Raw genomic sequence first — 14,357 nt, 5'->3', positions numbered from 1 at the left:
CTACTAATTATAAAATTGATTAAATACATTATTGTTGACTGAATTGTGGTCTGAATGACTGAAATAGCAAGGTTTGGGTGCTATCCCTCTTGTGTATTGCATTGATACTTTTTTCGGGCAAAGATGGTGGTTAATCCCACTTGTTCGTGGTTTCTCTTGGATGAAAGGTGAGACGGCACACTCCATTGATGTGAGACGGCACTCTCCATTGTTTGGTACATTTATATGTCCGGAAGAAGGTGAAACGACACTCTTTGTTGAGATAATGGTACCATGACTTGTTAGTTCCTCCCGGAGACACGCACCGAGAGACCGATCTTGGGTGTCAACAGAGTTTTTTGTCGGATTTAGCAGTATAACCGACACGTGATCTCATGGCCAGTAGGACAGGCATACATCATGTGCATCTATATGCAATTGTTTGAGTGTATATATTGTGTTTGGTTTTCCTATGTGAATAATTCTATTTAACTGCTAATTGCTATACATGTTGTATTTGCTCTTAATTGTGTTTGTATCTTATTATTTGTGCTTGCTACTATTAAACAGATTACTGAATTAAATCAATTAGAGATGCTGAGATGTGTTGTGGAGAACTTAGGTTATGGATCATAGGTATAGCAGAGAACGAAGCATATTTACCCTGTTCGAATTAGTAAAATCCTAAGCTTGAACCTTGTATATTTGGAGTTTAGGATTGTCTAGCGGGTTCATGTAGTTTTACATATAGTCTCTGAAGGTTTCAGAAGGATTAGAGAAGGGGAGGGTTAAATCTATGGCCTTATTTAACTTTGAGCCTTTAATCAAAGAACTTTAAACTTGATTTCTGTTGATCTGTGCAGTGGATAAATCAGGAGACAGTTTCGTTTTATCTCATAAAAATCAGAAAAATAGAATTAAAACAGAGAAGAAGATGATGATGATGATGATGATGATGACACCGCCATATATCCTGGTTCAGTTGTCTTGTAATGCAACCTACATTTAGTCTCTACCACAATATTGGTGGAATTTTCACTATAATCCAAGTATTACATACACCAATTTCCTAAGACTAAACTCAATCCTATCTGGGCATAGAAGCTTCAACATAAACTTGACTTGGCTATGCTAATACCTAGACTCACCACACTAAGTGCTTACCCAACTTAGCAAGGAATATCTCTCAGGTATATGACACAAGACAAAAAATACAACAAAAAAAATCTGAAATAACTCTTGACTTTTCTCTCAAGTGTATCTCTCAGTCTTTTTCATTCTATGGCTTTTTCTCAATGCCTCTCTTGTCTTTTACCTCTCAAAAAAATTAAGAAAGATATACATTGAAACTGAGACACAAAACAGTGAAACATGAAGGAGATTGATGATACACGACTTTAACACTATGCACTGAACCCAACATCTGAACTCATAACTTTGTTCTTCATCTTAGCGGAGTGCTCCCTTTAGTGTAGGTGCAATGCTTCCAAAACTTCAAACTCAGTAGCGAGAATTCACTCTTTGCTTTTTCTCACGGGTTCTCTCTCCTTGTCTTCCCAACAGATTCAATTTTTTTTTGTACCTTGATTTGAGCCACGGGTAGGGTTTTTTTGAGTCAACTTCTTGGATTTTGAACTTTGATCAATCACCCCATCTTTTTCTTCAATCAACCCCTAAATTAGGGATTTCAAATCTGATTCATTTGCTTGACTAAGGGTAGCAGAGCAGCAGAGATGATATTTCTCAGTGATAATCCCAAATCCGAACTCTTGAAAATGTGCTTTGGCCTCAAGTAACAACTTGATCCGTTGATTTACAACAGACAATCAGTCTTCATTTTTTTTCAACTTTTCCAAAAATGACAATGCAAAAAGTAGAAGAAGTGAAGAAATTAACTTGCATGCAAATAGAAATAAATCACTTTTAACTTCTGACTTAGCTTAATATGTCTTTAATTTGTGTGATTGGACTTTGCTTTCTTGTTTAACCCTTTTCTTTTTTTCTTTTCTTGTATATGAACTTGAAGATGAAATTTTCTCTCTCTCCTCCCTCTCTCCCTCTCTCTTTTGATCGAAGAATACTTAAAAAACTTTTTAATACTTTTTTAAAGTATAAATGACTCCTAAATAATATTTATTATAATTAAATATTAGATACAGTTAAATATTAGAAACTAGTACAAAAAAATAATTTCATAAACAACATATGTTTTCTTATAAATAACATGTTCATATAACAACATTCATATTAATTAGTAATATCGAAGTAAAAAAAATTAATGAAAATTTTAAGAAATTAATTCTTTATTTTCAACTATATCCTATAAGTCACTGAAAAATATATTCTATACTAACTAACGCTCTTATAGTTAATTTAAATCCAACTATCCTAATTAATTAAAACAAAAAAATCTAATTTTATATGTTAATATCTTAACACCTACTCTAAATACCTATATTTAATTATCTTTACAGGTTGAATAAAATTATATAAATCAATATAATATGACTCCTCATTATTTTCCTATATCTTTTAATTAATTAACTCAAAGTACTCTCTTAATATGTAAATTAATTATATAAATTAATTAATAAAGTCTAAATGTATAAATTAATTAATTTTTCAAATTAAAAGAGACAAAAATTAACCTCAAAATTCAATACCCTATGTATTACCTCATATTTATAGGGGTGGCAACACTACCCGAACCCGCGGGTACCCACCCCGCTCCTACCCGCTCGGGGCGGGTAATTACCCGCCCCCGCACCGGGGCGGGTTTTAACGGGGCGGGGCGGGGTCGGGTTTAGGTTGAACCCGCCCCGGTATATATAATATATATGTAAATATATATATTTTTAATATATAATATATGTAACATATATAAAATAATTAGTAAAATGATTAATAATATTATATCATATATAAATTTTTATTTTAATTTATATTATGTATGTAAATGGTGGTTATATAATTTTTAAAATTTAATTTTATTTGTTGGATTTAATAATTATAGGGGCGGGTAGGGGCGGGGCGGGTTAGGGTTTAACATTTTACAACCCGCGGGTAGAGCGGGGCGGGTTTGATGCGGGTTTTTTGTAGGGCGGGGCGGGGTCGGGTAGAGCAAAAACCCGCCCCTACCCGCCCCGTTGCCACCCCTACATATTTAGTCGATTGATGTTATCGTATAAATATTATCGGAGAGTTATCTATACTTTAAATACTAGATCTAAAAAAGTTTAAAAATTATCGAATTTAAAAAATTCAGAAACGACTAATATCTCGACTACTCGAATATTGTGATCTCGTTCAGTATTTTAGGTACTGCTTGTCCGATTTTACCAAATGTACTCGAAATATATTCAACATCAATATTTTGGTTACTCAATTACTAAGATATATGTTTAATTTGGGTTACAACACCTGATATATAACATATTGTCAATATCAATAAATACATTGTACTTTATATATTTCGATAAATAATATATTTAATTTATTTAAATAAAAAATTTTAATTATTTTTATTTTTTTAATTAATAATAATATTTAAATAATTTATTTTAAACTAAATATAATATTAAAATATAATTTAATTTTATATATTTTATACTAAATATAATATAAAAATCTAATTTAGTCTTTATTTTTTAATCTAAGTCACTTTTTTAAATATAACCATAGAATTTTTAGTTCATCCTTTTTTTTTTATAGAAGTGGTCTTTCTAGTCCTGTAAGTATTTTTTAATTGTAAAGGGATAGGATCCGATTTCATAGAAAATTAATGTTATTGACAATCTTACTTGTACTTATTTTTATTTATCTCGATAAATTTTTTAATTTTTAAAAAAAATTAGGAATAAAACTCAAACTCACGATTTTTAAGTGAGATTAAAAAGAATAGAAACATGTTATTTGAGTTATAATTCGTTGGCAATAAATATTTTAATCGTTGAATTATTTATTACAAAAAGTTAAACATTATTAAAATTTTTTAATTTCAATTTATTCACTAATTTCTTATTAAGAATGTAAATAATAGTTTTTGAGGCTAAAATTCTTAGTTTACTCGTTTGTGAATCATAATAAGTTGGTACTTCTGTAATAGCATGTTTACGTTGGGACTTGGGACAGAAATACATGATGCGCATTCCGTGATCTTCCATCTTCCACAAATCTTCAATGGAGTCTTCCAGCTCCCCCAAGGTTGAACCTGATGCCGACGACGATGTTTCAGAGGAAGTGGTATTCTCTTTCTCCTTCACCACTGAATCGAAATACTTATTTCTTAATTAATCGGTGGGTTCCTTATTGCGTGCCATGATGGTATTAGGGGTAGTGCTAATTTTACTTCCTCCTTCTTCAAATGTCAATGCAGTTTGAGCATTTTGATGATTTCACTATAGCTTCTTCATGGGAAAGGTTTGTTTATTTTTCGAGCCCTCTTCGTTCAAATTTGCATGAAATCTCAATTACAAGAACACTTTATAGCATTACTGTAAGAGAAATGGTTCTTTGTGTTGAAATGATGTTAATCTACTGTCATGATAACATTTTTCTTTTATGTTAATAAATTTATTTTGTAGGTTCATTTCTAAAATTGAGGCAATTTGTCGTCTCTGGATGGCTGATGGTCCTAATAATTTATTGGTATGCTTGCTTAATTTCAAGTTTCAGGACTTGAATTTAAGAATTAACTTTCTTTTTAAATAAATTATATGTTTGATTTGGATTATCTCTTGCTAAATACAGTTTGTTTAGATGCTGCTAGTATGAACATTGAAATCTTTCATAGTCAGTTCTAAGATATTATCAGTTTAGTATGCCAAGTGTGTTTTCCTATTCTTTTCATTTCTATTAATGGAACTTTGCTGTTTTCTTTGATTCTAGGAAAAAGGTGCAATTCCCTTGGAGAATTCCAAAAACTCATACAAGATCAAATCTGAACTGCAGTATGACGTGAAAAGTTATTGGATGGAGTACTATTTTGAAACCAAAACTGGTGCTAATTTTGACCATCTTTTTTGTTTGAAAATGTTTGGTTGGTTTTGAGGACTTGTTTTTGTTTATTTGTTTTGCCTTCTGGGTGATGCAGGCAAATCTTTTGACTGGAATTCTACTTTTCATGATCTGCAGTTATGTTTTGGTGTAAAGGAATTTTTGGTATGGTTTAACACTGTATCTAGTTTTTCATTGAAAGATTAATGTTTTCACTGAGGAACTGCTTGCTTGTCTTGCATATCACTAGCTCATTGCTCCTCAAAGTGCAAGTGGTGTAGTTCTTGATGCACCAGAGGCTAGCAAGCTGTTGAGTGCTGTTGCAATTGCTCTGTCAAATAGTTCAAGGTAATATGTATTCCTTGTTTTGTAACGTTTGGTGAATTGTGGGATTCACATTAACTTGTGGGCACTGGTGGCACTGACACATTGATATATCATTTTATCTCAAATTGAAAATGGTGACCGAGTAATACTACTTGTTAACTTTAAAGCTTGGGTCCATGCCTCTTTATTCTCATTGGAGAGTTTAATCTATTGTTGGATGAAGTATGCTATGCTTTATCTGATTTGAATTGAAAGGTGTTAAAATAACGGGTTTATTGAAGTCTTGATAACTAAAGCAAAGTTGTAGTTTATTATAACATTAGTTATGTAGTTTATGGCCAGCATTTGTTCCAGTTCATGATCCTTCACGGAAAGCATATATTGGCATTCAGAACACTGGTACTGCATTTACTAGAAGATTTGAAGCAGATCGAATTGGTAGTCAAGTTCCACCGAGTCTCATGCATTTGGAGGGGCTGTATCAGTTGTTTGTATCTAAGTTTGTGAGTTCATGCTCCACGTTGTTTAATTTAAAATTTGTTTCTTCTTGAATTTTATGATGATGCACTAAATCCAATTTTAATTTGATATCCCCTTTGTGAGTTCACTGTGTTTTTCTTCTATAATTTTCTCTCTTTAAACTAATAGATTTATTTATTGCGCCGAAACATGTGTTTGGCTAGGAGGATCACCTGATATAAAATATATTACATGATCAATGTGTGAGTAAATGTATGATTGACATTTATAGGTTGTAATGAAACACTTCAAAAGATTAATGTTTTTACATTTGTATTTTTCATGAAAGAATTGTCAGTCTTATGAACTTTTGAAAGAAAGTATTCATGTCATATATTCTTTTTGTTTTCCCTTTTATTTTCCACCATAGTTTTTCCCAACAGAATGGATTCTTTGAACAAAATCACTTTCTAACCCGTGATATATGCTTACAGTCAAAAGTTCTATGCAGAACTGTCTTCTACTAAGCTCAGTGCTGTCATTTAAACTTTCTCCCCTAGTAATTACTTTCTTTTTTATATTAAAGGCCTATTGCACAGACGATCTTGATAAGCATCTTATCAAAGTCCAATTTGCAATGAAGCTGACTTACAGAACGCTTCCCTACGATGATGACAATATCAAAGATATTGATGTTCAAAATACAAAATCTGGCAAAAATCTCGCTGGTGAGTCCTCGAATGAGAGACTGTGGGATGATGATTGTTCTTGGAGTGAGTGGTATTCTTCTGAAGATCCTGTTAAAGGTAAATTCCATGAATAAAAATGTTGTACATAGACATAGTTCAAGGTTATCAAATGGATGCTTTGTTAAATAGAACAAGTTTTAGGACTCAACCATTCTTTTATATATTTGTCACACAGTATGTGGGAGCCCAAGTCTGGTGTGTTATAATTTGGAAATAATTGGTGATAGCAAGTAAGGGCTGATTTGCATACCTGATAAAAGAATTTTAGATCCATAAAGTGGTTTTATCTCTCTTCAGCAGAATATTCTTCTTGACTTTATTCTTTTCCATGAATTGTAATTGTTACAAGAAAGGGACAAGCAAACATACATGCATCAATTTAAACTTTGAAGTCTTTATTTAACGAATTAACTCAGATTTACTTTGTTTTTCTACATGTGTAGTTAGTTAGGAGACAAAAATGGTGTGGAGATTTTCATGGATATGTTTGATGTGTAAATTTACACATGGAGCTCCACCTTGAATTTTCCACCCCAAGCAAACGCATCCCTAGGGAGAACCTTTCCCCAATATCTTTTGCATTTATTTATCTATTTAGAGTAAATTGTTTTGTGATTCCACATTTTGGTTTTTAATTCTTGAAAGCTCTCTAAGCTTCATTTTTTCCATTAATCTCTCAATTGTGAATTGTTTTCCATTTAATTTATGCATATAACATGCAGGTTTTGAACTGATAGCAATATGGTCAGAGAAAACCATTGAAAGTTCTATGGAAATGGAAGAAGTGGAAAATGCTTCACCTCATGAAGCTGAGAAGTGGTTCATCTCTCCAAGTTTTTCTCCATATCTGTAAACATCTTTATTGGAATATGAGCAATAATTCATGATAGTGAATAGGTTGCTTATGAACATTGCCGCCATGAAAATTAAATATACAAAACAATAATCAGATATGGCATGTGTTCTGATCATTGACCAATCCTGAAGTTAAGAAAATCACACATACGATTGACCAGAATTTTTTTTCCCTCGCCATATCAAACTAAATGTTCACAACACTTATAATGGATGACTAGGTTCTAGTTCCATGTCATTCATTATGGTTTTTCATTGTATTTAAGGTTTATGCAAGTCACTATACTTCTACTTAATTATCCTGTTTTGAGAATATTTCCTATGTTCCTAGCACAATTGCAAGATTTTTTATCTTTAATTTTTTTCTTTTGAAAAAAAAAAAATCCACGATTGTATGGTAGTTACAATACATGGATATCATTTGCTATTCATTTTTTCATGCCATTGCTACAGATATTCATGATTGAACGCTTGTTTCTTTTGTTTCATAAATAGGTATTGGTAGTTAATTTTCTATTGTATATTCTGTTGAAACTTATAGACTTGAATATTCCAATGGGAATCAATTTGGATTTGCATCTGCGTTGCATCTTCTGGTTGATGCATTCGAGATGTCCTTTGAGGCCCAATTTCTAGAAGATTTTGTTTCAGGTTTGAATTTGTTTTGGTGTATTTATTGGTATATTTGACATATTAATGTATGCTTGTATTAAGTAGTTATTGATGCTATTAATCATCAGTATATGGTTCAACATTTTCTCCTCTTGCTTGTAGCAGCTGAAAGCCCAGGTCCTGATAATTTGAAATCCTCAATGGTTATACCTCCACCAACAGTTAGAGATCGTGTGCTCAAAGAACTGTTTGATGAAGGTACATAGCCCTGCTCCTCTATGTTTTCTTTTTGTCCTTTTTTCTTTTCTTCTCCTCCTTCCAATGGAATCATTACTCCAGTACTCTAAGCTCATTGTGAGTCATTTCTTTGTTTTTCTGTAACTGTTACTCATGTATTGTTTTCAGGTGTACAGCTTATTGATTCTGCTTATGATGAACATAAGACCCCTCAAGCTATAAAAGGCGCACCTCTTGAAACTCTTTTTGCACAATTTTGTTTGCATTCTCTTTGGGTCGGCAATTGCCATATACGTGGTATGTGCCACATAGGGTTTATTTGTTGCGTAATCCTTAGAGAAGAAAGAATTATTGGTCGCTAATGCGGAATTGGTTTTCTTAGGTATCTTGCAGTTGTATGTAGTGTACTTTAATTTGTATGACCCACTTTTGGTTTGTATTTCAGCTATTGCTGCCCTTTGGATAGAGTTTGTTCAAGAGGTGAGGTGGTGTTGGGAAGAGTCTCAACTATTACCCAGGATGCCAGTAAATGGTTCAATTGATCTTTCAACTTGTTTGATTAACCAGAAACTTCATATGGTATTTTTTCATTTTTTGGGTGAATTTTATTTTAAAATATACTCCCAGAATTGAAACTTTATGTTTAATGCTAATTCTTGTTTTGCAGAACATAGCTTTCTGTTTCCTTCAAGTTGTTCAGTTTAATTGTAGTGCTTTTTTTTTTCCATAGACTATTATATATTTACTTGTAAGAAAGAAATTATTTATTTACTCCTTGTGTGGTCTATTTGTTTGAGTTATCGGTTTTGTTATAATAATTAATTCCAGTGAAGCTTGACATCATTTTAATATTACTCATCCCTAGTTTTCCCTTGGTGAAGTTTTAATATCATAAGTAGAAATGCTTTATTGGTCTTTTAAGATCACGTTGATTGATATGTCTAAGATGGCTAATGACTTCCCCACTTTTTTATTTAGCTTGCAGTATGCATTAAGAAGAAGCGTGAATGGAATGAAGATCATCGGGAATGTATGGGAAGTGAAGATCAAATAGACTATATGACTGAGGTCACAAAATTTTCATTTCCTCATGTTTGTAGTTTTTAGAGTAACAATCATGCAAACTCTCAAGTTATGTTGTAAACTAATTTTAGATAGCTAAGTTGAGTGCTCAGACTAGAGTGAACCTAGACCAGCATAAGCTAAAGAAACCTAGGTAATTTATACAAGGTTATTATTTTAGTGAAAATATGTTCTCTCCAGCATCAAAACAATGTATTTTACAAAAAGCGTTGTTAATTAGAACTTTCGAAAGTTTAAGATCCTGACATCTTGCTTAAGTAACTTTGATTATTAGTCTTGTGAAGTTTGATTCGTTATTTTTTCTAGGATTCTAATTGTAGTCCATGTTATAACTACTTTTCATTATTGGTTCCTACAAGCTTATGATTTGAGTATACTTAAGCTTGATGGGTGGGTAGACTTGGAAGTTTGACAACCTTGCATTGTATTAACTTTCTTCAAAAACACAAGATTTCTTTTCATTGTGAATGTAACTTGATACTTGATGAATTGCAGGAGGAAAGTGCAGTTGGGGATGACACATCTAGTATGCAGGCACAGAATGAGGATTTTTCTGGGAAGTTTACAGGTGAACCCAGAAGGTGTGCTTGAGTGGTTATTTTCTCCAAATCTAGTTGCTAGCACATTTCTACCTTCATTCTGGAGATTTTCTTCGGTCATAATATCTTCTGTGCATATTTTTAGCTCTAGCAGATTTAAGATTTCCATGTGATATTGGTATATTTATTTAGCATGTTACCTTGAATTTTACACTTCTGATATAGATTCATTTCTTCAAATGTTTTTATAGGAGAATATGTGCACTACTTCTATGCACTACTTCTATTTGTTTCTTTTTCATGTAGCCTTTGCATGTGGATTGTCTACGTTTGATCATGTATTAGTACCTCAAGTTACAAATTAATTTTACGTACATAATATCCTTGCAAGTATTTATTTACTAGCATATCTGCTGTGTAACATGTTTGGTTCATGATGCCTGCAGCTTTCCAACCTCTCGTGATTTACATTATTCTGATACAGCATTCACAGTTAGTCAAGATCCTGTAAAGGACGATCTCTTAAATGGTGAAAAATCTTCAGATCAAACCAGGAGAGGTTCAGCTGGTGTCATTGATTCTATGATGCTTCTCAAGTCATATCAAAGAATGCATGCCCCATACACTCAGGTTTCTCCTATATCCACGCACTATATGCCGCCTAATATTACTCCCCTAGTTTTTGAAGAATATCATGCTTTGGAGGTTGTCTATTATGCTACAGGAAGCACCACTTATGACAGAAGACATGTATGAGGAGCGTCTTCAAGCTCTAGAAGCTTCTAATGGTTCATTTGTAAGTTTAAACTCATGCAGTACCTATAGTAATGGTTGACTACAAAAGCTTTGAACACCCAGGCTTATTAGAGGCTTAATATTTGAGACAGTAGCTGGATAAAAGATACATTCAAAATGTCAAATTGACCAATGTTACAGTGGAATAGTTTCACAAATATAGTTGCTAAGTTTTCAACTTGAGTTAATCCATTTACACTGAAAGCTAATCTGTTAATAATCTATTATTTACCATTGCCGGTTATTCTTTTTATTATTTATTTATTTACATGTTGCAGAATTATTTTGCTCAACTGGAAAGAGATATATTAACTTCAGGTAATAGAATAAGGATTAGACTTATGTGTAAATTAGGACTGATTAGTGGCTCGAACCTAGATATAACTGGCATGTGATGACTTTTACTATCTTGTAAGCCACTTGCTTCTTGGAGTGGAATCACTAGGGCATAGTTCCATCATAATGTCTTTCCTTAGTTAATTTTCATGTCACAAGTTTCCTTTCCTTGAGGAAATATTGTGAACGAGCGTAAGTGGACTATGAGATATCAAACTAATTTAAATGTGCACACAGTATCAATGAGTTATTATAGTTTGACATTAGAATTGTTGTACTTTAACCATTAAATTTCTTAATGGAATGGGATTTTTGTCAATCTCATTTTTAATCACTCGTATTATGCTGACATGCACTACCAAAGTTTAGAAAAATTCAACGTTTGCAAGTACTTAATCAAATAATTTATGGCTGATTATATTATCAGAAGTATATCGTATGTTAAATTTTATATGACAAATTGATGAGATGCAAAATGATTTTGAGATAATAAAAAGTTTATAGTCATCTACACAATGAAACTGAAGAACACAAAAGTGGTATTTTTGTGTTGAAAGATTTCTGTGAATTTCAATGTAAATAAAATATTTTTAACAACTATTATTATATTCTCTCTTTCTCTCTTCCTATTTGGTTATAAATTGACTGGATCTCGGAACACAGGTCTCCGGGGAGATTTTTAGTAATGCATGCCACAATTCTACAGTGTAGTACATGTGATTTACAAATAATTTGCTTTGCTGATTTTAATAGACATGGCAGCATTTAAAGCAGCAAATCCTGATGCCATTTTTGAAGATTTTATTCGGTGGCATTCACCTGCCGATTGGTTAGAGGACCCTGAGGTTGAGAAATCAAAAGATAATTGGCCTCCAAGAGGACATCTTTCAAAGAGAATGTCCGAAAGTGACAACTTATGGAGAGAACTTTGGGACAGGGCACATGCTCTTGCTGCTTCAGAGCAGAAACCGCTTTTTGATCCAAATAGAGAAGGAGAAAAAGTAAGATCCTTTTCTTGTCTCCTTTCCCTCTTGAGAAACAAGTAGTATACTAATTAGACTAGTATAGTTGTTATTACTTGTTTTTTCATAGTCACATGAACTATTCTTCCCAAAAGCTTAAGCTGTTGAGTACAGGCACACTGATGGTTTTATATCTAATACCCATATTGATGGACAGTTCAACCATTGAAAATCTGTAACCATTTTTTATTTTACTCCATTGATTTAAGGATTGGATCTTAATAATACTAGTCTGCTTCCAACAGGGAGATTAGGAGAATTGTGTTAGCTTGGACTAAATGCATTTGCATGAAGTAAAATTAGATTTGCTTAAGAAATTATGATGTCTGGAATACTATGACCAAATTGGTTGTATGAATCATGTTGCTCATGGAAACAACGTTCTTGAATGTCCTATCAAGGTTGAAGACTGATGGTATAGTAGATTTTTCCTTCTATAATTTTTGTTACTTTATTTTATAAATGGTTTTAGTAGATTTAAATGACATTAATATTTTGCTACTACATAATGCTATGAAAAAGGGAAAAAGATTTTTTTAACAAGTATTTGGGTTGCTTTTAGATGAGCTTTTCCAGTTTAAGTCCTCTCTCTCTCTCTCTCTCTCTCTCTATATATATATATATATATATATATATATATATGTTAAAAACAAAACAAAGTTTGTAGTTCTTAGTTTGTCCTTAAATTTTTAGGTCATTCATTATCTGGAAACTTTAAGACCACATCAATTGCTTGCGCAAATGGTATGTACTGCCTTCCTAGCAGCGGCCGACACAGTGAATAAGACCAGTTATGGAGAATTGAAACAGATGGAGACTAAGATGCAACAACTTTACCTCACCATGGCACCTGCTTTGAAGCCATTAGAAGGTCTGTTCATTTGTTTTATTCCTGCTGAAAATAATAATCTATACAATACATAAAAGTATTCCCATTTGTAACCTTTTTTTGTTGTCTCCTAACTCTATTGAATTTACCTTTTTCAAGTTCAGGTATAGTTTTTATGAGATATAAATGTATAAACATGTTAAAAGGAAAAAATTACTGCCACTAAGATGCTACCACTAGCCTACTACAACCGATGTTTATGTATTACCTTAATTGCACACTTGGCCTGTATATGTATGTACATTGCATTCTGCATCATTAAAATATGACTTCCAATTCTCATGTTAAATTTAAGTATTATATGCTTTTTATGAAAAAGTAGTTTTACTCTTTAATGTTATATTATTTTTAATTACATTACTCATTAAAATTAAAAATGCGACTAGATTGGCACTGCAGTACTTGTCAAGTCGCTAGCAGCAGCAGTATATTATTCAACTTAGTTCATTTATTTTTTCCACAGCTAATCGCTTATCTGCAGATAGCGAGACCATTGAAGACCTAAAACGACAGTGTGTTGTTTTCGGACATGTTGAGAATTTACTAACTGTTGCAGCTTCTCTTCATCGCAAACTTGTACAAGCACCACGCCTTGCTGTCGAAATCTTCATCGATTTCTACAATTTCTACATTCCAAGAATGGGTACAGGCTTGGAAGAAGACTACTCCAACAAAAAGGTGAAATTACGCTATGCCCCGTAATCTTTCTCTTCCTCAGCATGGACTAACAATTAGTCATCTATCCCTTTTGTTTAGGAATTCGACACGAAACAAATAGTTTGGAACAATGAGAGAGAAGTTGTGTCAAGTATGTTTGTTCCACCCACGGCAAATCAATCTTGGAGAAAGGTGTTCAGCATGGGCAATCTTCTCAATGGTCATGAACCAATGGTGAGGGAGATTATTTTTTCACTTCATGATGGAGTGAGTAATAATCACTATGCAGCTCCTAATGCTAGTGTTTCTGAACAAGAAATTGATACATATAGAATGTATATTTGTGGAACGTCTAATGATCTTCGTGTATCACTCTCTGTTGTCTCATGCGATTAATTTTATTGGAAAATTTTTGTAGTGAGTCCCAAACCGGGATAAAAGACGAGGATTACATTAGATAGTTGATAGTCAATATAAAAATTTTATTTAATCTGTTATGATATATTAATGAAATTCAGATTTGATGTCTATAACCCTCTTAGTGGAATAAAAAATCCTCCACCCTTCGAAGCGAAATCAAGCAAAAGGGTTACAGGAATTATCAATATCAAAACGTGAAAAAACCTTCTATAATGAGAAAATTAGGAAAGTGAGAGTTTAATCATTATTGATTTGTAACTTATATGTGATTTTTATTAATTTGAAGAGTAAATGGTCAAATTAGTCTCTGAAAGATTACTCAATTTTTAAATTGGTTTTCGAAAGTTTTTTTAATCAAATTCATCCTTTAAAGATTTTAAATTAATCTTGGTTTTTCTGTTAT

At 32.5% G+C, this 14,357-nt stretch overlaps 1 protein-coding gene across 6 annotated transcripts; it reads left to right on the top strand.

Moving 5' to 3' along the window:
* Window positions 1-4,038: 4,038 nt before the first annotated feature.
* LOC112702770 (uncharacterized) lies at window positions 4,039-14,062 on the top strand. 6 transcript variants are annotated; one of them, XM_025753944.2, is made up of 22 exons: window positions 4,039-4,221; window positions 4,355-4,398; window positions 4,563-4,626; window positions 4,867-4,978; window positions 5,072-5,139; window positions 5,225-5,322; window positions 5,633-5,804; window positions 6,347-6,566; window positions 7,232-7,358; window positions 7,906-8,015; window positions 8,139-8,234; window positions 8,382-8,510; window positions 8,659-8,792; window positions 9,192-9,281; window positions 9,792-9,877; window positions 10,282-10,465; window positions 10,560-10,631; window positions 10,909-10,948; window positions 11,720-11,967; window positions 12,682-12,859; window positions 13,359-13,555; window positions 13,634-14,062. In XM_025753944.2, exons 1-22 carry the CDS (start codon window positions 4,159-4,161, stop codon window positions 13,928-13,930), a joined length of 2,829 nt encoding a protein of 942 aa, XP_025609729.1. In that variant the 5' UTR covers window positions 4,039-4,158; the 3' UTR covers window positions 13,931-14,062. The 6 variants fall into 6 exon arrangements, with proteins under 6 accessions (XP_025609729.1, XP_025609727.1, XP_072055383.1 ...); XM_025753942.2 differs by having other exon boundaries at window positions 13,341-13,555; XM_072199282.1 differs by having other exon boundaries at window positions 4,053-4,221; window positions 8,142-8,234; window positions 9,792-9,864; window positions 10,320-10,465; window positions 13,341-13,555.
* Window positions 14,063-14,357: the final 295 nt, after the last annotated feature.

Source organism: Arachis hypogaea, chromosome 7 (genome assembly GCF_003086295.3).
Source record: "Arachis hypogaea cultivar Tifrunner chromosome 7, arahy.Tifrunner.gnm2.J5K5, whole genome shotgun sequence".
NCBI lineage: Eukaryota > Viridiplantae > Streptophyta > Magnoliopsida > Fabales > Fabaceae > Arachis > Arachis hypogaea.
Note: the sequence above shows the minus strand (reverse complement) of the source record. Positions and strands in the feature narration are given on the sequence as shown.